This window comes from Natator depressus, chromosome 11 (assembly GCF_965152275.1).
Source record: "Natator depressus isolate rNatDep1 chromosome 11, rNatDep2.hap1, whole genome shotgun sequence".
Classification (NCBI taxonomy): domain Eukaryota; kingdom Metazoa; phylum Chordata; order Testudines; family Cheloniidae; genus Natator; species Natator depressus.
This window is the reverse complement of record NC_134244.1, coordinates 13,548,450-13,572,166: the sequence shown is the minus strand read 5'-3', so window position 1 is coordinate 13,572,166 and position 23,717 is coordinate 13,548,450. Positions and strand designations below refer to the sequence as shown.

The 23,717-nt window shown below is 44.2% G+C and overlaps 1 protein-coding gene across 3 annotated transcripts in view; it reads right to left on the bottom strand.

The window, feature by feature from the left end:
• PARP9 (poly(ADP-ribose) polymerase family member 9) overlaps positions 1-23,717 on the bottom strand; it is a 36,541-nt gene that overhangs the window by 12,249 nt on the left and 575 nt on the right. For 2 of the 3 annotated variants that reach the window (XM_074967198.1, XM_074967197.1), the window contains exons 2-6: positions 16,636-16,675; positions 5,336-6,177; positions 4,356-4,586; positions 4,049-4,267; positions 1,864-1,939 (exon numbers count right to left, since the gene is read on the bottom strand). In XM_074967198.1, coding sequence (XP_074823299.1) covers positions 1,864-1,939; positions 4,049-4,267; positions 4,356-4,586; positions 5,336-6,169 — 1,360 coding nt within the window. In that variant the 5' untranslated portion in view covers positions 6,170-6,177; positions 16,636-16,675. Of the gene's footprint in view, positions 1-1,863; positions 1,940-4,048; positions 4,268-4,355; positions 4,587-5,335; positions 6,178-16,635; positions 16,676-23,665; positions 23,697-23,717 lie in introns of those variants that run through there. The other variant, XM_074967199.1, reaches the window with a different exon arrangement.

Genomic DNA, 23,717 nt, shown 5'->3' with positions numbered 1-23,717 from the left:
TTTTTTTAAGTACAATGTAAATCACTGCTAAAATCAATATGTTTCATTCACACTCACTTTGCATTAGCTAGCTAGAATATGTTTCAAATGACAACATTCGCAGCTTGTAATAAAGAGTCTATTGATAGAAATAAATGGCAATGGGCTGGAGTGCTGCCAGCAATCATTTGAACGTAGGAGGCACAAAACAAATACAACTTGCCTGCCTACAAGGAGGGAAGGAATGCTAACCCATGATGCCATCCTCATCTCTTGAACTAAAATTTTACCCTTTGGCACCAGGGCCCAATCACATGAAGTACTTTGTGCCATCAACTCCCACTGATTGCAGTTGGTACTGACGGTGTTCAGCATCTCACAGGACAAGGCGAAAAGTTGAACAAAACTGTACTGGAAACTCTGAAGTGTTAACTAAAGACAGGGCACTGCCTATTGCCAGTGCAGGTTTTACTGTTAATTAAACATATAGAATAAGCTCTGGAACTTTATAGTAGCTAAAATGCACTCAGCCAATGTCCCCCAAAGCTTAATTATTATTTTAAAGTTAAAGTCAGATGTACAAACTTCTGGGCATGGTTCAAGGAAAACTGAGAAAAAAATAAGGAAACAACTTTGATCACCACCATGCTGAATAGGGACAGCTGTGTTCATGTCCTCTCAGCAGGGGACCTCTGGTAGAGCTTTCTCTCAAATCAACCAGTGATGATGATTTTCACATGGACCCCTTTCAGATTCATTAGAAACCAAAGCACAGGGCACAATTCAGGCCTAGATTATATCTGTTTCTAATAGCATATCCCAAAGATACGTTCAGGGGGCACCCTCCCTCCCTCCCTCCGAGTTGGGGTATCGCAAGGGCTGAATCAAGCTCCACCATACCTAACTTAAAGGGTTCTGTTGGTCTTTCTCTTGATTTGAACTAGTCAAAGGTTATTTTTGTTCACTGGATCAGTGACAATTAACTAGGCTGAGGAAAGGACTGGCTAGATAATTTCATGGTCACTGACTAGACTTGTAGCCATTCAAGCCAGAATGCATAAGTTGATTAAAACTTGTGCGTCAGGATCAGAAAGGAACTCCTCTTGCTCCAGAAAAGGCACGGCACAAATGGCTAGGTGAGTTATTGGAGGCCAGAAGGGTCGCCTTCCTCTGAAGCATCAGCTACCCAAACGCTGCTGGAGGCAGCAAGGATCTGAGTCTGATACAACAAATCCTATGTTCTACAGAAGGATGGTGCTGATCATGTTCTATATCTGTTTGCATGAGCTGGAATGAAGGTGCCAAAGCAGAGTAGTTAGAACTTTCTGTGTCAACAATTTACCATACCCACTGGCTCCTGAAATGGAAGGAACTGGGATGAAGATGATTGATTAGAGAGAATAATTGATAACTGTCAAAGCTCAGCTGTCCTCCAGTTTGTATTCACATTTAAGAAATCCTGCTTTTGAACTAGCAAACCCAAAGATCAGTATTCAGCCCTAACTCTTGATAACATCAATGTCAATGACATGGGTTCTTCAATGGCAAAAGACTGCAAAGCGTCTGAAGAGTTGAATAGTTAGATCAATAGTTACATTTTTGTTTATATGAATGAGAATCCGGTAAGTCAAAAGGAGTCTAAATACAGTAATACTAAAACAAGTTTTCCAAAACACAATTTTAGAAGAGATAACACATTTTCCCCATTATATCAAAACCAGTCTTGTCTTCTTCACCTCTTATCACCCAGTCTGACAAACAATGAAACAAGTCAAAAACTAAAACACAGAGCTCCTGTGTGACGATTTCACCCCCAGACAACAGATATTTATTAGGAGAGTATAATTTTCAGAACTTTACTCACCCTTTGTGCTCCTTACTTACCCAAATCGTCACTTTTGTTGCATTTCACATCTTCTCCCAGTTTGCTTTTAGCTGAATCAAACTTGGTTTGGAAAGCCTTGACAAAGAAAGATTTAGAATCAGTTTACAACCAGCTATGTGTTAAACCACTCACAAATGAACAGAGTCTGTCTCTCCAGATTTCTGTTGGGAAAGCAATTTTAGTCAGTCTCCTTAAACACAGGGCCTGATGCTGGTCTCCTGTGCCGAACCTGGTTCCAGGGCTTTGTACAGGGACATGGACGGCATGCATGGGTGGCACTCTCTCCAGTTCCATGTGGAGGTAATATGTGGGGAACCCACGTAGCCAGGCTGTGGCTACTATTATAGCTTATGGGCCAGAGCAGAAGCAATTTCTTCTACTTACGGTTTTATGCTGATGGATCCATGCTGCGCATTGAGGCACTGACTATCCCCTTAGCTAACTCACAAAGCTCCTCTCCATAGTCTCATGTGGAAAACCACTGAGGAGCACTGTTCTGTGCAGTGGGTTTGGGCTTCCTGCAGACTGACCTCCCTGAGCAGTGAAAATACACTATTCATGTTGGTTTTTAGCCTTCAAGGCCTGTGGCGAGGAGAGGACAGCTTTTGGCATATTAGTGAAACAATTGGCAGTGTGAGCATGTGATCCAAGGAAACACGGAGACAAATGATAACCAAATGTAATTTGTCAGTGTTCTGACACACAGAAAAAATGATAAAAATCATCTTCAAATGCCATGAAAAGTACATTGCAAATTAATACTACATTAGAAAGTAAGATTTTACACTGAATTATAATGACAAAAAAATGAAGCAACTGCACTATAGATCTAAAGCATAGAGGAGTAAAAGTCACTGTAATTAAACTTGGAAATTCTTATTGTAAATATTTCTAAAACTGAGGGGCAATATCAGAGTTTACACGCAAGGTAGTGTAAGTTACATGTCAATGAGTTGGTATAAGTCCATTTATTTGACTCTAGGAGTCAAAATTGATGTAACCTATACACCAATGGCATGGAAGAGATGGTGTATCAGGAAAAGCAACTAACAGGAAGGACCAAGAGGGTAGGAGTGGCTACCCCTTTTTCCAGATCTTCAGCATGTAAATTATGTTCAGACTCCCTTACATCCAGTTACTGATACATTACACTTCACATCTGAATTTGGTCCTGAGTATGATTCAATTTTCCATGATAGCCTTTCAGAGCAGAAGCAAGAGCATAATGTAACCTTTTTGCCAGCCCACACTCTATTGCGCCGAATATTACTTTTGCTACAGTATACAGGCTCACTCCTCACCTACTGAAGTCAGTCGGAGGTTTGGGTTCAACGAGAACAGCATCAATTTATAATTATATTTTTATAATATATGGATACCTAAAACAGCCATGTATAAATCACCTGGGCCAAATTCTCTGCTGGCATAAACTGGAACAGTTCCACTGAAATCATCAGCAGACAATTTGGCCTCATGTGTCTACAGCCTGGTCCACCATAGAAGGCAAAGTCCTTTGTCACACTACATTGCTACAGGAGCTGATTAGACAGAATTTGCTAAATGCATTTTCCATGGCATAACTTCAGCAGAAGTACTTTAGAAAGTCCCCAGTAAGTGGGAAGCAACACCTTCACTGTATACTCCCTGCCAGCCCCAAGAACTGCAGGAGGCCTAAGTGACAGCCATGCTGTTGGGGCTATGGATAGGAAGACAACTAAGTAAGTTCCCCAGGGGACTGGTGGATTTCCAATCAGAGTTTATCTGGAGTTCCTGCCAATTGAACCAGCAGAGACACTCCATCTGCACATTTTCCCTTCCGCAGAGCCATGCAGCAGGAAGCAAGCTGGCAACTGGGCAAAAGAGGGGATAGCACCCTGCCACGCTAGACTAGAATTCATATTCCCTGAGGATCTGTTTCTCACATAGGCTGATTCCTATCCCCTGCCAGGATGCCATTTATTGTCTCTTTCAGGGAAGGATGTCAATCAAATTCCCACTCCAACCTTGCCAGGTTTGATCTTCCTTTGGGTTTCTTCACAAGACACACCAAAGGCTTGCTATCTATTGTTACAAATGTTACATATAGTTTGGTATGTAAAGTACTTTAGCTTGTAGAAATTCAAGGAAACTTTCTTCATGATTATTGTGAGTTCTTCTACTTATAGTTAACACTAAATACCTTACCTTGTAGACAAAACTGTTATTTGGATGGATCACAAAATACACATCTAACTTCCTTCCAGGATGTTCCTTTGCAAAGCTTAAAACTTCGTCAATCATAATATCTGCCACTTCATCCTTTGGCAAATGTAATACTCCAGATCCAATTACTGGGAAGGAAATTGAAGGAAATGGATACTCCTGAATCTTAAGCAAACATCTTGACATTGCAGTTTTTAGTACCTGCAGGAAAAAAAAGGAGAGTTTTACACCTTATTTTACTTTTTGACATGAAAAAGAGGAGTGAAAATCTTCTCTAACAGAACATCACCTTCCGTGAGTCACTGCTGTTTTGTGATGACCATACTACGTGGAGCACAGACTTGCAGGCCAGATTGTATCCTTTTGTCAATATGAATTTCTCACAAGATGGAGGAAGTTTTTGTAACTCAAACAGAAATTCTTGCTGAAGAGATGAGCCTGCTTTTTGCAGAATTGCTCTTGAAATGTTTCCTTTTGACAGATCATCATTTATGACCACAGAATTAACAATAATTGCAGTCTGGAAGAAAACAACACAAGCTTTCAGTATATTTCACTTCAGGTAAAGGGATATTCTTCCTGCACTGCAGTCAGATCCCCACTTCAAATGTACCCGTGCAGCTGGTGGAGTTTTTCTTATAAAAACTCCATCCACCCAGAAACTTCACCTTTTAAGGGACGTCTACACTACATGCTTCTTTCGATGTTGTGTAGAATGCTCTCCAATCAACTTAGCAGGTCTTCACCAGACCAGCCAAATCAACACTGCTGCATCAATCGCAGCAGTGCCAATTTAGCCAGTAGTATAGACATCTTCAGAGGAGCATTCATCCCATTCCAGGGGGAAAAAAAAAAAAAAAAAGCAGGTCATGATAGGAACTAGGAGAGTAAACTTCTTGGGGATACATGAAAAAATGTTAACTATTAAAATATTACATTAAAAAAAGTAAATGTTAACAGAGTCAGGACAGTCAATAACTTTATTCTATCTGTTGCTGTCTTCTATCCTCTCATAGCAGGGCTCACTCAGAAAGAAAACTTTTCAAACTCAAAAGACATATTACAAGAAGACATCTGGGTATATATTGTATTGGTCCACTGATTCTAACGTTGGGTGGCTAAAGACAAGAGGGCAAGATGCATATATACTGGATCAATACAACATGCCCTCTAATCTCTTAGGATCCAATCCTGCAAGGTGCTGGGATGCAACTCCACACTCAGCACTTTACAAGATCAGGGTCCTCAGGGTCCACTGTGACGACTTACTTTCTGATCTTCAATTTGTCCTCTTATGATATGTAGGTGGAGACCATTGATTCTGATCGAATCTGGAAGCTGGTTTGCTGAAGCTGGTGGAGTCTCCTGAAGTGCGTTGATGTCACTCCTGCCCAGCAGCTTTTCACAGGCCATTTTCATTGCTGCAACTGTGGGCTCAGCAACGTTCACCAAGTGGATTTCTTTGACCCAGCCAAATAATGGAGCTAGCTCCACAAAATTCTTTATAGTGTTTACAATCACGTGAGCACATAAATCTAGTGGGAAGCCAAAAATTCCTGAGCTCACTGCAGGGATAGCCACAGACTTTATATTATTCTCTGGATCATTAACATAATGCAGGACATTTATAATAGCTGCTTCAAGTATTTGACAACATCTCTGACTTTGATATACAGACCATCTTGGACCTACTGTGTGGATAATTTTCTTACAAGAAAGCCTGCCTCCGCCTGTTACCGCTATTTGACCAGTAGTGAGTGTTCCATGGCGCTCAATATAACGTTTACTCTCTTGTTTAATTTCTGGCCCACCAGCTTTCACCAGAGCAAGAGCAAGGCCTCCAATATGCTGCAGATGTTCATTGGCTGCATTGACCAAAGCATCAGCGTTATGTCTTGTCAGATCATCCATCCAAACAGATATCTCAATTCCTTCCTTCAGGCTTTTCCTGTATACTTCAAGAGGACATCTTATACTCTTAAGAAGAGATATACAACCAAACTTCTTCTCAATGAGGTCACGTAGACAGCTCTCTCGTCTTGTAAGGATTTCATAAACATCTTTACTGATGGGAATTGTTAAGCTTTCCTCCTCGGTTTCCATGCTGGATACTAGATAATAAAACAATTAAGAGAAATGCAGTGATCCAATGTCAAACACATTTTTAAAGCACAGCATATTTTAAAGCTTTCAATCATTATTTTTTAAACTGACTTGCAATGATAAAAGGAATGATCAGTAAGTAATTTTCCCTTGTCATAGTCTTCTCTTCTCCCACTCTACCTTAGGGTATGTCTACACTTACATTTTATAGTGCTCTAACTTGCTTGCTCAGGGGTGGGAAAAATCACCCCCCTGAGAGCAGCAAGACTGAGCGCATTAAAGTGCTAGTGTAGACAGGTTCTGAGCGCTGGGAGCCGTGCTCCCAGCACTCGGAACTAATCCCCTCGTGGAGATGGATTACCAGGAGCACTGGGAGAGCTCTCTCCCAGCACTGCGCATGACCACACTGAGAAAAATTGGTGAGTGCTCTGCACTCACTGGCAACCAAGCTCCCCGCCCGCCCTCTACCCCAGCTCACCTCCACCTCCGGTCCGCCTCCTTCCCTGAGCGTGCTGCATCCCCAATTCTCCTCCCAGCGCTTGCCGCTGCAAAACAGCTGTTTTGCGACGTAACAAGCTGTGGGAGGGAGGGGGAGGAGCGGGAACGCGGCGCACTCAGGGGAGGAGGCGGGGAAAAGGCGGGGCCGGGACAGGGATTTGGGGAAGAAGTCCAATAGGGGCAGGGAGGGGGCGGAGTTGAGGCAGGGACTTTGGGGAAAGGGTTGGAATGTGGGCGGGGCAGGGGCGGAGTCCAGGGCCGGAGCACCCACAGGGGAAAATGAGTGGGTGCTCCGCACCCACCGGCAGCCAAGTTCCCCACCCTGCCCGCCCCACCTCACCTCCGCTCTGCCTCGTCTCCACCTCTTCCCCTGAGCACGCTGCGTCCCCGTTTCTCCGCCTACTTCCCAGCACTTGCCGCCGCCAAACAGCTGTAGCAAGCTCTGGGAGGGAGCAGGGAGGAATGGGAACATGGCACGCTCAGGGGAGAAGGCGGGGAAGAGGCGTGGAATTGGGGAAAGAGTCGGAATGGGGCGGAGTTGGGGCAGGCACTTTGGGGAAGAGGTTGGAATGGGAGCAGGAGGGGGCGGGGCAGGGGTGGAGTCAGGGCAGGGCCAGGGGTAGAGGAATGGCGAGCACCCACCAGCATCAGTAGAAGTTGGCGCCTATATACAGTAGGTATCTCATTAACTTTTTTGTGTAAATCCTTACAATTTGCATGAGTTTACCACACTTTTCAGCTGAGCTACAGTACCTATTTCTCTGCATAGTTATAGTCTAAAAATAGACTGTTCTGCCTATCATTGTTAGTAAGGTGCACTGAATTTAAATGGCTTTCCATCAAAACATCTTTTCTTTAGCACACTACTTTTAAAGGTGTGAAGAAACCACATAAAACTAACGAAACATAAAATTGACATCCTTATCCAAATCATACATTTTGGTTTGCTTTCAGCTAAACCATTTGCATGCTTTCAACTTCACTTGTTTTAGCTGCAGTCAGGGTGGGTAAAAATCAATGATTTTTTTTTAAAAAAAATTTAAAAATCGGATACATTATAGCTCAAAGGTATCTCATCATGGAATAGGGATTATGAACTCTAATTCTATAGTATGAGACAATATATTCATGTAAAGTTTAAGAAAAGTTTTGTAAATGAGTTCCAATAGTTCACAGAGTAAGGATGCAATCTTATGGGGTTCCAGGGGCTTCTGTATAGATTATTTAGGTAATCTTTCTATCTACCCAATGGGACTCAGTGCTCAGTCTAGAAGATACGATCAGAGATGCTTAGTTTTTCAGTTCTCAAACTGTGGATTTGTGTCTCCAGAGATAACATGCTTGTTCACAGCAAAAATGTTTTTAAATAAATAAATAATATAGAGAGGTGAGATATAACAGATTTCAACCCTACTGTTCCTCTGCAAATCTGTGTACACAGAGTCGATCCCTTACCTCTCTCTAAAAGTGCAAAGTTTCAAAAAATTCAATGAATAGAAGATTGTTGGGGGCGGAATAGATCTGGACAAGGAGAACAAGTCTGGAGATAAATGTGAGAAGGGAGGGACAGGCAGTAGAAACAAAAGTGAAACTGTTTGAGCAGCATATTCCAGAAGTCTTGAGGTCTTTCTGAGTGTAGCCTTCATTGAGTTGAGATCTACCATACCATTCTCTCACTAGAAGGGGAAACCTATAATGGAAGCAGGCCATAAAAGAGACCCAGTTTGGGAATATTTTAATGAAGTTCCTCTACCTGTGGGTAAGACAGGCATGCGTGCAAAATGCAAACAGTGCAACAAAGAAATGCAGGGCCTGGTTGCCCAAATGAAACATCATGAGAAGTGTTCCTTCTCAGGAGGAAAGCTGCATTGAAGATGATGAAAGGAACATGTCTGAACATGCAGGATCTTCAGGTTGGTAAACTTTTTTATTTCATACTTCTTTCTTAAGGACTGCCTGTCTTCCTTCTGGACTATTCTTGAATTCTCATGTTTGAGCAAAAAATATAGTTGTTACTCTATGGTACTATCATTTTAGATGCAGTTGTGATAAAAAAAATAAATAGCTGAAACAGGCAGATCTTCCTTTTACAATTTCACCTTTAAAGTAGTACTGAGTGTCAGTGAATGCAATGAGTAATACTAAATGAGGAATTTGGTAATAATAATTAAATAACTGCATTGACTTATTTTGTTTAGGAGAATCCATCCTCAACATACAGGATTCTGAAGACTATCCACCTTCAAGATCACTATAATTTTCTATAATTTCAGAGTTATCTGACAATGATAGTGTTTCAGTCACATCACGTGTGATGTTATTCACAAACTCGGACCGTATAAATCATTGTTGCAACCAAGGTCCTGTAGAGGCACCAAATCTTGTATAAAGGGGGTCAAATAAGGTGTCTAAGACAAGGTTATAATTATGCTATCTGTTTGTGTGTATCATTTTTGTAGTTGAAGTTAGGAATTTTGGCTCTATACTGTCTGTATTTCAAACATATGCTATGCCAGTGGTTCTCAAAGCCGGTCCACCGCTTGCTCAGGGAAAGTCCCTGGCGGGCCAGGCCGGTTTGTTTACCTGCCACGTCTGCAGGTTCGGCTGATCGCGGCTCCCACTGGCCACGGTTCGCAGCTCCAGGCCAATGGGGGCTGCAGGAAGCAGCACGGGCTGAGCTGGCCGCCCTTCCCGCAGCCCCCATTGGCCTGGGGCGGTGAACCGCAGCCAGTGGGAGCCACGATCGGGCAAACCTATGGACACGGCAGGTAAACAAACCGACCCAGCCCGCCAGGGGCTTTCCCTGAACAAGCGGCGGACCAGCTTTGAGAAGCTCTGTGCTATGCTTCTGGGTGACACCCCAGACAAGTTGGTGTCAGCTCTGCCTAGCCCGCTTGATGGCCCATTAAGGACCATCAGCTATACAACTGACCCACTGAAAGAAGGCAGATACACCTTGTCACACAGCAAGGTATGCAGGGACATGCCTGTGGACAGAACTCTAAGGTTTTTTCTTGCCATATGCCCGAATGCTTGTCTTTGGAACAAAGAAAGAGAAGCCACATGACAAGAGACTATAAAAGGCTGCTGCAGCTCCTCCATCTTGTCTTCAATCCTGCTTCTTGCCTCTGGAGGGACTTTGCTGCAAACGGAAGCTCTAAACAAAGGACTGAATGACCAATCCCAGCTGTAGATGTACTCCAGAGACTTGATTTGAACCTGCACTTTATTCTATCACTGCTACAAGCCTGAACCAAGAACTTTGCCATTACTGTATGTAATTGATTCCATTTAATCAATTCTAGCTCTCATCTATATCTTTTTCGTTTTATGAATAAACCTTTAGATTTTAGATTCTAAAGAATTGGCAACAGCGTGATTTGTGGGTAAGATCTAACTTGTATCTTGACCTGGGTCTGGGGCTTGGTCCTTTGGGATCAGGAGAACCTCTTTTCTTTTACTGGGGTATTGGTTTTCATAACCATTTTCCCCATAACGAGTGGCACTGGTGGTGATACTGGGAAACTGGAGTGTCTAAGGGAATTCCTTGTGTGACTTATGGTTAGCCAGTGGGGTAAAACCAAAGTCTTCTCTGTTTGGCTGGTTTGGTTTGCCTTGGTGTGCACAGAAACCCAAGCCTTGGGCTGTAACTGCCCTGCTTTAAGCAATTTGTCCTGAATTGGCACTCTCAGTTGGGTCCCACCAGAACCAGCATCGTTACATCATGTATGTCACATAGCCACGGTATATCACCTGTAGCAAAAAGAAAAATAAATCTCCATCATCCAGAAACAACCATAGATAAATTTGTGATAAGAACCAGCAGATTATAAAACGAGATAATTGATGAAAAAAATTGCCTGGTTTGTTTATGCAACAAACTCTCCTTTCCATATGACTGAGAACCCACACTTCATTAACATGGTTCAGTCATTAAGACCAGGACAAAGTCCACCCAACAGAGCAGATGTCGCAGGCAAACTGCTGGATAAAGTGTGTGAAAGAGAAACTGAGCAGTGTGCAAAAGGTCTAGAGGGTAAAATTGTTAACCTGAGTCTTGATGGGTGGAGCAAAATCCTGTTGTATGTGCTTGTGTGCCAACAGAAGAAGGGAACTGATACATCAGGAAATGCACACACAGCAGAATGCTTACAAGAAGTAGCAGTAAAAGCTATAACAAACTATGAAAAAAAATGCAAATGTCTAGTACAAAGCTTGGTCACAGACAATGCTGAAAACGTATCCAAGATGAGAAGAAATTATTTACAAGAGAGTCCCAAGCTAATAACATACGGTTGCTGTGACGAAGTGGGACTGTTCTTAATGGTTCCTCCGAATATTGTGGGGGTGCCTCAATTTCCCTTATGCAGTTCTTAAGTATCTAGGTGGTGGGGTAAGGGTGTATGATCACTGCAGAGCCCTAGAGGGCAGGTGTGTGCAGGGGTCTGGACACAGAGAATGGCCGACACCCTGTTTCCTGGCAACTGATGGCCTGGACCCTTCCCCCCTGCAAGGTGAGAGCTAAAGGGTTGGAGAACAAAGGAATCAGGTGACCTCCTGGCCTGGGAAAGGAACAAAGCCCAGAGGAGGGGGGGCGGGAGGGAGTTTCAGTTTGGGGCTGGCTAGGACATGGAGTGAAGTGCAGACGTGGTTGTCTGGCTCACTGCCCTCCAAAATGGACCCAGCTGAGGGGTCCTGTTCTCTGCACCTGCAAGCTCTGTTTTAGACCATGTTCCTGTCGTCTAATAAACCTCTGTTTTACTGGCTGGCTGAGAGTCCCGTCTGACTGCGAAGTTGGGGTGCAGGACCCTCTGGCTTCCCCAGGAGCCCCGCCTGAGCGGTCTCGCTGTGGGAAGCACACGGAGGGGCAGAGGATGCTGAATGCTCCGAGGTCAGACCCAGGAAGGTGGAAGCCGTGTGAGCTGTTTGCCCTGCGGACAGGCTGCTCACCGGAAGGCGACTGCCCCAGAGTCCTGACTGGCTTCATGGGGAGCAGTTCCAGAGCATCGCCCGGGCACTCCGTGACAACTGGTGGCAGCGGTGGGATCTACTGCACCCCGTGGATGGCGCTTCCTGCAGTAAGTGACTGGGGAGCAGTAAAACAAAGGGGGATTGATGGGGACTAGGCGTGCTGAAGATTCAGAGAGAGACGGTTTCAGGGGGCGGTTAACCCCTAGGATTGTGTGACCAGAGAAAAGGACTTTTGCAGTAACAGGGTCCCCCGGGGGACTGCAGCGAGCGGTCCCAGGGGCGGAGGAGTCTGCAGCTCGACCCTGGCAAAGAGGTGGTGACCTCGAGAAGGGCTGGCACACTAGGGGTTCTCCCTGGAAACCGTGGGGAGCTGCGAGCACACAGGCCTGTGAGTCCACAACAACTTGGGAAGAGTGGAGTGATGGTCTGTCACCGTCTTCTTAAGAAGGACATTGTAACCCTGTGCAAAAAGAGAGGGTTGAGCATTGGAAAGTTCACCAAAGCACAGTTAATCGTGCAGCTGGAGGAGGATGACCGCTCTAAGGGACAGATTCCTGACCCCAAATGGGGCTATAGCAGGATCTGGGAGCAGCTGGAGTAGTAGCCAGGCATCGCCAAGACTCCTGTCCCCGACCAGACGAGGGTCTTCACGATCGGGTTCCCCATCCGGGGATCGGAGATGGACGGGATTGGAGCTGAGTCCGAGAGAGCAAGAGGACTGTGAGAGACAGCGAGAGCCCGAGAAAGAGCTGCAGAAGCAGCAGCAGCATGAACTGGGGGTGGGGGAGCGGAGAGGCCTAGGGAACCTCCCCGGGGTGAGTGGGGATAGACCCCGGGGGGCCAGTTCCGCAGGGAACCTCGAGACTAAATTGCTGCCCCTGGTTAAGGAGGGGGGGGATGTGGATGCCCACCTCACTGCCTTTGAGCAGGCTGGAGATTTGAACCAGGGGGGCCCTGCGGAAAAGCCCCGGTGTCTAGCTCCCTTGCTGGGTCCCAAGGCCATAGACTCCGTCAGCCAGATGGGTGGGGAGGTGGACAGGCTCCCACTCCTGACCCCAACCTATATGTCTGTGTGGAGTTTCCTGGGGCCAGGCCCCTCGGACCCCCAGTGGGAGCGGAAGGTGATGGTCAATGGGGAGACATTCCCGGGGTGGCGAGATCCTGGGACAGAGAGAACTGTTGTCAGGCCCTGGGTGGTGCAGCCTCAGAGGTTGAGGGGCTGTGTGAGCTGGGTGAGGGTCCCAGGGACGAAGCCCCTCGCCCTGCCTATGGCCCAGATCCCTGTGCAGACCCAGGAGGGGTGGGGCTGGCTGGTTTTTGGGGTGCTCCAGGACACCAGCTGCGAGACCCTGTTGTGGGGCAACTGTGTCTCTTTGGGACAGGATCCAGGCCCTGCTCCTGTAACGGCCAAGGGTTTGAATTTGAATCCAGGGAACCAATCAGTGGAGAGGGAAATGGTCAGTGAAAATGCAGATGACCTGGCTGGCAGCAGGGAGGAGCCGCTAGGCTCAGGCTACCTGCCTGCCTGTAAGCAGACCCCTGGGGCTGGGTGGGACAGAGAGATGCTCCCTGCGCCCTTGCACTCCGGAGAGGGGGCTCACGCTGGCTCTGATGCAGTGAGGAAAGCAGCGAGCTCGCTGCCTACCCCCACTGGCACAGCAAGGGCAGCGCTGAGCACAGGGGGAGCTGAGACCCCAGCTGAGTGGGGGGAGACACAGGCAGGGGAGGGGATCTGTGGGGAGTGGCAAGGTGCTTGGTAAGGAAAGTTTGGATGAGCCTAGGCAGCCTTGTGATCTGATGGCTTTGTCTAGTCAGCAGGGTGGGAAGGCGAGGAGAGTGGAAGATGAGTGTCCCTGGACCTTACCTGTTAGCTGGGTGGAGAATTGGGACAGTGAAGGAAATGTGTCTGTGTCTGTCAGGGGTATTGACTTGCCTATGGAGGGAGCTACCCTGATCTCCAAGCAGTTGTCTGTGACCAGCCCTGTGTGCTGGGACAAGGGGAAAGAGATCCCAAGCTGTGTGTCTGGTAAAGGAGAAAGTGTGTCCGGCTCTTCTTGGTCTGTGGAGCAGACAGAAGGGGCCTTGCAGCCTGTGATGGTTGAGCGTTGTGCAGTTGTCTCAGAGCTGGTTCTGGATTCAGCTAAAGCCCAGGAACGGAATGGTCCTAAGTTTGTGTCTGCTCAGGAGAATGGCCCTGTAACTAGGTCGCATCCAGTTAGTGTCTATGTAAAATCCCAGAGACCAGACAATTCTGGTGCTTGTATTTTGCCTGTTGCTCGTGTGTGGTTGGGAAAGGGTGTCGCAACTCTGTCTAATCAGGGTGAGATCCTAGCCAGGGCACAAGGAGAGCGTGAAGGTGATGTGATTGTGTTACCTATGGAGGGTGTGGAAACCTGTAGCAAGAAGGAAAAGATTCCTGAACTTGTGTGTGGCAAAGGGAAGGAGAAGGCTTCTGACCATTTATCTAGGAAGTCTGTCAGTTTGCCTGAAAGGGGATTGTGTAGGAATCCACCGGACGGGCCATAGGTAATTCTGGATGTAAGGGAGACCCAGAAAGAGTCTGTTGTTGCTCAGGAACGTGTTCCTCTAGAGCAAGCCCTAGGTAAAGAGGGTAAGAGCAGAATTTCTGGGAGGGGTGAATTGTTGCATAGAAAAGCCCTAGGGAAAGGAATCCTCATGGAGTCTTTGCAAGCAGTTTACTGCAACTGAAGGGTGTGAAAGTGATTTAATCAAGAAAGTTTCAGTTCCTAACAGCCAGAAATTTTCTGTTGTGAATGGATCCACTGACTGTCCTGTTGAAAGACCCAGTGTGGATAGCTTTGAGAAGGTCTCAGATGGAGTGAAAGCTGTTAAGAAACTTAAACAGTCCTATAACCAAGTGGCTGTGTTTGGCCAGCTTGTTGGGGAGAAGACCCAATCCAAGTTTGACCCCCTGGGGTTTTGGGGTGGCCAAAGGGCGGGCCGCAGAAACCTTCCCACATGCGGCCTGCGAGTGCTATCGACCACCCCCGACCTAAGGGAGGGCGTGAAACTGGAAGGGCCTGGTGTAACTCCTACCAAGGAATGGCAGAGACGCTGGGGCATCCATGGGAACGTTGGTGGCTTCGAACTTCCCCAGGTCACCGCCTAAAGTGACCCCGCTCAGTTCGATCTCGAAGGGGGGAGAGATGTGACGAAGTGGGACTGTTCTTAATGGTTCCTCCGAATATTGTGGGGGTGCCTCAATTTCCCTTATGCAGTTCTTAAGTATCTAGGTGGTGGGGTAAGGGTGTATGATCACTGCAGAGCCCTAGAGGGCAGGTGTGTGCAGGGGTCTGGACACAGAGAATGGCCGACACCCTGTTTCCTGGCAACTGATGGCCTGGACCCTTCCCCCCTGCAAGGTGAGAGCTAAAGGGTTGGAGAACAAAGGAATCAGGTGACCTCCTGGCCTGGGAAAGGAACAAAGCCCAGAGGAGGGGGGGCGGGAGGGAGTTTCAGTTTGGGGCTGGCTAGGACATGGAGTGAAGTGCAGACGTGGTTGTCTGGCTCACTGCCCTCCAAAATGGACCCAGCTGAGGGGTCCTGTTCTCTGCACCTGCAAGCTCTGTTTTAGACCATGTTCCTGTCGTCTAATAAACCTCTGTTTTACTGGCTGGCTGAGAGTCCCGTCTGACTGCGAAGTTGGGGTGCAGGACCCTCTGGCTTCCCCAGGAGCCCCGCCTGAGCGGTCTCGCTGTGGGAAGCACACGGAGGGGCAGAGGATGCTGAATGCTCCGAGGTCAGACCCAGGAAGGTGGAAGCCGTGTGAGCTGTTTGCCCTGCGGACAGGCTGCTCACCGGAAGGCGACTGCCCCAGAGTCCTGACTGGCTTCATGGGGAGCAGTTCCAGAGCATCGCCCGGGCACTCCGTGACAGTTGCAGTGCTCATTTGATGCACCTCCTAGCCAAAGACTTCAGTGTTCCAGAAATAAAGGCTAATGTTGAAATTGCAAAACAACTACTTTTCAGCAACTGCTCTGAAAAAAGTGGGAGGAACCAAGCTAACTCTCCCACAAGACGTGCGATGGAACTCAGTAGTGGACTGTTTTGAGCACTATATCAAGAACTGGCTTAATCTGATGACAGTTTGTGAACAAAATTGTGAAAAAACAGATGGCACTGTCACAGCCAAAGTTCCCAACATTGGGATTAAGAGAAAAGTTGAACACATGCTGAGTACCCTGAAGCCTATTTCTGTAGCCTTGAACAAAATGCAGGGAAACAGCTGTTTTATTGCAGATGCTGTTGAAATTTGGAAGGAACTGAGCGAGATCTTAAAAAGAGAAATATGCAATGACAGAGTTAAATTACAAGCATTACAAAATCGAATGGGACAAGCACTATCTCCAGCTCATTTTCTTGCAAATATTCTCAATACTCGGTACCAGGGTCAAACCTTAACTGCTGAAGAAGAGGAGTTGGCGATGACATGGACATCCAGCAATCATCCCTCCATAATGCCAACTATAATAAACTTCAGAGCTAAGGGTGAACCATTCAAGAAATATATGTTTGCTGACGATGTTTTAAAGAAAATCACACCAGTGAACTTGGATTCAGAGACTGTTGAAGTGATAATCTCACTTTTAACAGCAGTAGCTTCTTCTGCTGGTGTAGAAAGAATATTTTCTTACTTTGGACTAATTCATTCCAAATTGAGAAATTGTTTGGGACCTGAAAAAGCAGGAAAGCTTGTTTTTCCTTTTCCAGATTATGAACAAACAGGAAAATGAAGGTGAAGACGACTGAGTTAGCTGCAGAAGCCAATATTTTAAGTTTCTCATGTTGACCTGGCTGACATAGTCTATTTAATTTTTTTTTTAATATTTCATTTAACTATTTTAGTTAAAAACAATTTTAACAAATTTTAAATCATGATTTAAATCAAATCCACCCTGGCTGCAGTGAAATTTCAGTTAAAAAAAGAAGGGTATAAATTCAAGTCTGCTCTGTAACATGAAAAGAAAGAAGCCTACCTGAATCGTAATCCTCCTCACAGGTCACTGGATTGGACGTCTGTGAAATAATACAAAAAGTAAGGGGAAAAAATTAAACATATTATATTATATATACACTCTAGTGAGCGTGTGCAAACTAAGATTTTTCAAAGGTTTATAATTTAGCCAAATGTGGACAGATTTTCACAAGGATGACAAAAGGCCACTTTCCTGCCAAATTTCAAGTCCTTGCTCCAAGCCCTGGGAGAGCTACAGCTTTTCACAGAAAAGGTCACCTAAATTTTCTTAACATTACAACAATAATCTTCTTAACATTCAATACATTAAAAGGCAATGTATTTTTCCCTAGCCTTGTTCTTGGAAATGGCTCAACATTTTGGCTGAAATTTTCCAAACAAAAAAACAAAACAAAACAAAAATCAGCCTGAGACAGACATTCATCATAGAAAATTTCTGCCTGAATGGTTAAAGATTGGCAAAGTTACAAGCAAATGAAACCACAGTCTTATAATGGAAAATGTCAAACAAATTTAATAATAAGCTGTGCTACCAGCTCCACCTATAATATAAACACATTCATAAATAATTAATAACATTGATATACACTGGAACTTCTACAAACCACTGTTCAAAAACGTTTATGTGAACCGATTCCTGTTATTCAACCTATGATCAAACTGATGTGCACACACACACAAATGTTTCATTAAAAATCATGGAGCATTTATTTTGGGGAAAGGAGAAATAAAAACTTCAATATATATTTATACTACACTACTTACACATTTAATTTAACACAATACTGAAAGACTCTGCCCCCTTCACATTAGCTGGGTTGAATCTTGCAAGGCCAAATTCAACCCAGTGCAATTTTATTGACTTCCTACACATCACCAGGGAAATACTGAGGGGACAAAATAATCCCTGCTGCAACTCCACTGAGGTCAATACGATTGCACTGGGGTGAATCTGGCCCTGCAAGATTCATCCCAGCACATTCCCTGGCCATGTTGGTTATTTTTCCCACATGGAGCATGTTTCAGTTTGGGGTAGGTAGCTTCCTGAAGTGTATACCATAACGAAGAGAAGTTAATTTGATGTTCTGATCATTTGTTTATGTTTTCTCCCTGTCCCTCCTCAGGAGTAATCCCTCCAATATCCTTACTCCCTTAAATACCCTGACTCTGGCACCCTTGCCCCCCAATATTTCTTTGACTCTCCTTTCTTCCTGGTCACTTACCAGCATCTTCATCATGTTCCCCATCTTCAAGCCCCTTCTCCTCCCCAACCCCACTGAGCCCTCTCCTCCCCTCCAGCTCCAGCTCCAGCACCCACGGTCTAACTGCCTTTCCCCAACAGACTTTTCCTAACTCCCCTGGAACCCTCCAGGCAGGTTGCCATGGTGCCCCCAGACGACTGTCAACAGGAGTCTCAGCCTGCAGGCTCAGCATCTTATTTTGACAGGTTTCAGAGTAGCGGCCATATTAGTCTGTATCCGCAAAAAGACAAGGAGGACTTGTGGCACCTTAGAGACTAACACATTTATTTGAGCATAAGCTTTCATGAGCTACAGCTCACTTCATCAGATGCATGCAGTGGAAAATACAGTGGGGAGATTTATATACACAGAGAACATGAAACAGTGGGTGTTACCATACACATTGTAATGAGAGTGATCAGGTAAGGTGAGCTATTACCAGCAGGAGAGCGGGGGAGAAAAAACATTTTGTAGTGATAATCAAGGTGGGCCATTTCCAGCAGTTGACAAGAACGTGTGAGGAACAGTAGGGGGGAAAATAAACATGGGGAAATAGTTTTACTTTGTGTAATGACCCGTCCACTCCCAGTCTTTATTCAAGCCTAATGTAATGGTGTCCAGTTTGCAAATTAATTCCAATTCAGCAGTCTCTCATTGGAGTCTGTTTTTGAAGTTTTTTTGTTGAAGAATTGCCACTTTTAGGTCTGTAATCGAGTGACCAAAGAGACTGAAGTGTTTTCCGACAACCAAACAACTAACCCAGGAACCTACCCTTGCAACAAAGCCCATTGCCAACTGTGTCCACATATCTATTCAGGGGACACCATCATGGGGCCTAATCACATCAGCCACACTATCAGAGGCTCATTCACCTGCACATCTACCAATGTGATATATGCCATCATGTGCCAGCAATGCCCCTCTGCCATGTACATTGGCCAAACTGGACAGTCTCTATGTGAAAGAATAAATGGACACAAATCAGATGTCAGGAATTATAACATTCAAAAACCAGTTGGAGAACACTTCAATCTCTCTGGTCACTCGATTACAGACCTAAAAGTTGCAATTCTTCAACAAGAAAACTGCAAAAACAGACTCCAACAAGAGACTGCTGAATTGGAATTAATTTGCAAACTGGACACCATTACATTAGGCTTGAATAAAGACTGGGAGTGGACGGGTCATTACACAAAGTAAAACTATTTCCCCATGTTTATTTTCCCCCCTACTGTTCCTCACACGTTCTTGTCAACTGCTGGAAATGGCCCACCTTGATTATCACTACAAAATGTTTTTTCTCCCCCGCTCTCCTGCTGGTAATAGCTCACCTTACCTGATCACTCTCATTACAGTGTGTATGGTAACACCCACTGTTTCATGTTCTCTGTGTATATAAATCTCCCCACTGTATTTTCCACTGCATGCATCTGATGAAGTGAGCTGTAGCTCACGAAAGCTTATGCTCAAATAAATGTGTTAGTCTCTAAGGTGCCACAAGTCCTCCTTGTCTTTTTGCCGATACAGACTAACACGGCTGCTACTCTGAAACCTGTAAGCAATCAAGGAACCGACTGAGATAACTGCTATAGAACTCTTCGCATTCATGCCCAGGTGAGATTTTTGTACTTCTGCTACATGAAGAGTTTAGCAAGTCAAAGGCCATCATGTGCAGGTTTCAAAACTCCTTATCCTACAAAGTATATTGAGCAGGGAATCAGCATCACAGGACAGTAAAGTGTTAAATTAGCACACCCATTACGAATGTCTGTGCTAGTTAAAAGTCTGAGGCTTGATCCTTATCATGTCCTTGTTTCTCCTGACAATTTATATAGTAACATAAATCTGGGTTTAACCACCTGCTATCATTACAATGACTGAGGTGGATTAAAACTAAAACATTGCCCATTTGGAGTCATAGGACTCAGTTGCTGCCTATTGTAATGCAGTGAGTGAGACAGTGGGGGAGGAGGAAGGACAAGTGATATGGTGCCCTGTACTAGCTAGGATGTGTAAGCAGCTACCAGCAGTTTCACAAGTTCTCATTGAACTCAAGTGTTAGAGCGTTCTGTTTTTGGAGCTGAAGTCTATCTTTAGCAATATCAATAACTTATGCCAATTGTTCATTTTCTGAAGACCAAATGTCTTCATGTAGATGAGCCACAATTTGATGGGGTTCTGATCCAAATCCAGATGTTACTCTAGGCCCTAATTTTTTTCTTTAGAAAACCCCCCACTATTTATTTAATAAGTTTTAACCAGTTTACAAATTCTTGCCATGTAAACATCAGCAATAAAACAATCATTACAACAGTTAGCTTTTGTTTAAAGAGATATACAGCAATATATAAAGATCATATCTTTCTATTTCACAGGGTGCTACCATATTACACAGTGAGCATCACTGCAATACTTATGTCATTTCTAATGATTTTATTAAATTGAGTAAATTCTCTATCTGCACATATTTAACAGACCAGGTATGTCTATCAAATGCTAATATTAAAAAAAAATGGACAGGTGGGTTGAGCTTTTTGCAAGTGAATGTATTTTGTCCGAGTACTGAATAAAAGGTGACTAAATATGTAAGTATCTATGTATCTATCCTCTGTGTATTTTGTTGGGTACAGAATTGGTGTGTTAGTTTTTCCATCAACACAGTTTCCCATATTTTTGAACCTTTCCTCAGTGGTTGGGCTATTTTATTTTTTTCCAATGAGAGGCTGCTAATAGCCAAGCAGCTACTAGCAGGTGAGAGATTAATTCTTCATTTACTTTTGTGTGACCATTTCCACTAGGAAGCCCCAGGAGGATTACCAAAGGATCATTTGGTAATAAGTATGCAATAATTTGTGATATTTGATTATGAACTGCAGCCCAATACTCTCTAATGACTGGACATTTCCACCATATAGGCAAAAAATCTCCTCTTTCACCACAATTTCTCCAACATTTATCCCTATTCAGTCTATATGTTTATTTTTAACCTGACTGGTGTGAGGTACCACTGGAACACTGAGGATGCTAGTCCTCTTTTCCAGATCAAACCCGAGTCCTCTGGGGTAACTTGTCTATCCAGTGCCTTTTCCCAGAGGGCCTCATACGGACAACTTTCTATTAGGAAAGCTGTCTACACAGGTTGATATAAATTAGTTATTTTTTTGTTTCCTAATTGACCACTTTATTAAGGTTAGCTTTCTGTTTAAAACACATTTTCTAGAAAGATAAGAAACATAGTGCCTGACTTGAAAGTACTGGTACCAGGGAAGAGTGGACCAATAAAAATGAGTTTTGATCTCTAAAACAGAAAAGTTTCTTTACTGAATAGTTATTCCTTGTCCTCTGTGCAAAAGGCTCCATAGCAGGTGCAAAAAGTAAAGGAGACAATGGACATCACTGCCTAATCCCTTAGCTTAATTCAAAAAGGGGAGATTTAACCCCATTAATCCGCACCACTGCTTTTGGGCTGATGTAAAGAGCAGTTATGCATTTAAGGAACTGGTGGCCAAAGTCCATATGTGACAGGACTTGAAATAGGAAGTTCCTCTCTATTCTACCAAAGGCATCTAGTGATAACAAGAGAAATTAATTTTTTTGATCTGGCATTATGAATGATTCCAAGTACACTCTGAAAATTGTCTGACATTTGTCTATACTTAATTAATCCAGTTTGATCTGGATTTATATAAGCTAAGAGCATAAACTGCAATCAGCTAGTTAGTATTTTTGCTAAAATCTTAATTTCACAATACAGCAGAGGGCCTAAAGGAACTGCACAAGGTAAGGTCTTTTCCATCTTTAGGGGAAAACTTTCACAGTAGCTTCTTTCATAAGTTGTAGAAGTTCCTCTCCTAACAACATGTCGTGGAATTCCTCTCTCAAAGGACCCACTAATAACTCCTTAAATACCTTGTAAAATTCAGCTAGAAAGCCATCAGGTCCTGGAGTTTTACCACTTTTCATACTTGCTACTGCCTCTAGGATTTCTTCTTCTGTTATTTCTTAAATCAATTTTTCTCATCTTTGGCAAGCCTGCTACTTCCAGATATTTTTGAATAACTTCAAAGCTTGGAGTATCTCAAGTATAGAGATTTTTATAAGCAGCAGCAAAAACAGCACATATTTCATTCAGGTGTGTAACTAGCTTTTGCTGATTTTTCTTAATTGATGGAATAATATGTTGCTCTTGAATTCCTCTAAGCTTTCATGCCAATAGCCTATCATTTTTATTTCATTTTTCATAAAACATCTGCTTTGCATACCTAAAGGCTTCTTCAATGGGATTTGTCATCATCATATTCAATTTCCTGCTAATATTAGTTTTTTTTTTTTCTTCTGAGCCTGTATTTTTATGACTATCTTGTAACCTTTTTAGCTTCTGTTCTGGTTCTGTTTTTTCTTGAGCTCTTTCATTCTTTAGTTGAGAAACTGCTAATCAACCAACCCCTAAATACTGCTTTAACTGCCTCCAGGAGCCCGTATCATTTAATTGGAAATGTTGAACAATGTCCTCTTTAATTTCTGCAACCCATCTTTGCCCTTTTGGAAATGCAAAGCCTGCAGGGGGGTGAGGTGCAGAGTCAAACTTCTGCTAAATGGAAACTTCTGCAATTTGGTCTCTAAAACTGCATTAAGGCTATGTTATTCTGTCCCCCTGCTGGTCTTCTCTGGACCCTAATTCCAGTACTAGACAAAATCAAAACCCCAGGTCCAAATGCTTCTAAATCTTGGAAAACTTTGTTTCTAAAAGCGAAACACAAATGCTGTGTAGCTCATTAACAGCAAAAGCACAATCAGCTACCATCACTGATGTAAGGCACAATATCAAATCTCCTCTCACTTAAATCAGTTGTGTATCAGTGGAGTGACTCTTGATTTTCACAGGTGTAAGAAGATAATCTGGTCACCAGATCATGGAGGCCATCAAAGAACACCTCAGGGCCAGGTTCATAGAAGCCCTTGAGGAGATATTAAATACAGGCAGTGTTGCTGATGTCCTAGCACACCAGGAGCAGTTATGCAACTGCACACAGTAGCATGGGCACATCTGCACAGTGAGATACATGCGGTCATATTTACCCAAATGATTTCAAGGATGTTCAGAAAAATGCATCTGCGACCATTTCAGTAAATGCATCTACACACATTCAAGGCCCTGATCCCACAAGGAGTTCTTCATGAGCAGAACTCTGCACCACTGACTTCACTGGGGATCCACACAGATGCAAAAGTATTCCCCCACAAAGCTCACTGCAGGATTTGGGCCCAAAACTAGTGTTGCCCATCTTCCAGGATTGGCCTGGAGTCTCCAAGACTAAAAGATTAATCTTTAATTAAAGATTATGTCATGTGATGAGACGTCCAGGAATACATCCAACCAAAATTGGCAACCCAACATGTAAAATATACCAACACGAAAATACCGGGAACGCCACACTTTAAAATCTCAGCTGCATTGGTGATATATTAATTTATCTTAAAATAGTACAACATTTCAATGCAAAATAATACTTGAATGCAATGTTATGGGTGACAATTTAAATATATACAACTCAGAAAAGTGTCATATGGTTCCCAAGTCAACCATAACTCAGCCTCAGTGCAAGCACATAACAACGAAGCCAGACAACACGAAAACAATGCTCACTGTTGATGCCGCAAGGGACCACCACCCACTGGCTGTAAGAACCCTACCCGCGGCAGCAGTCTCTCTCACGTCAATCAGTTAATGGCGTCACTCTGATTTACATGGCGCATTACCGAGATCAAAATCTGGGACCACAAACCCACACCTATGTGCCCATTCAGCTCCTGGGGCCAAACTCTGCTTGCTCCCTTGTCC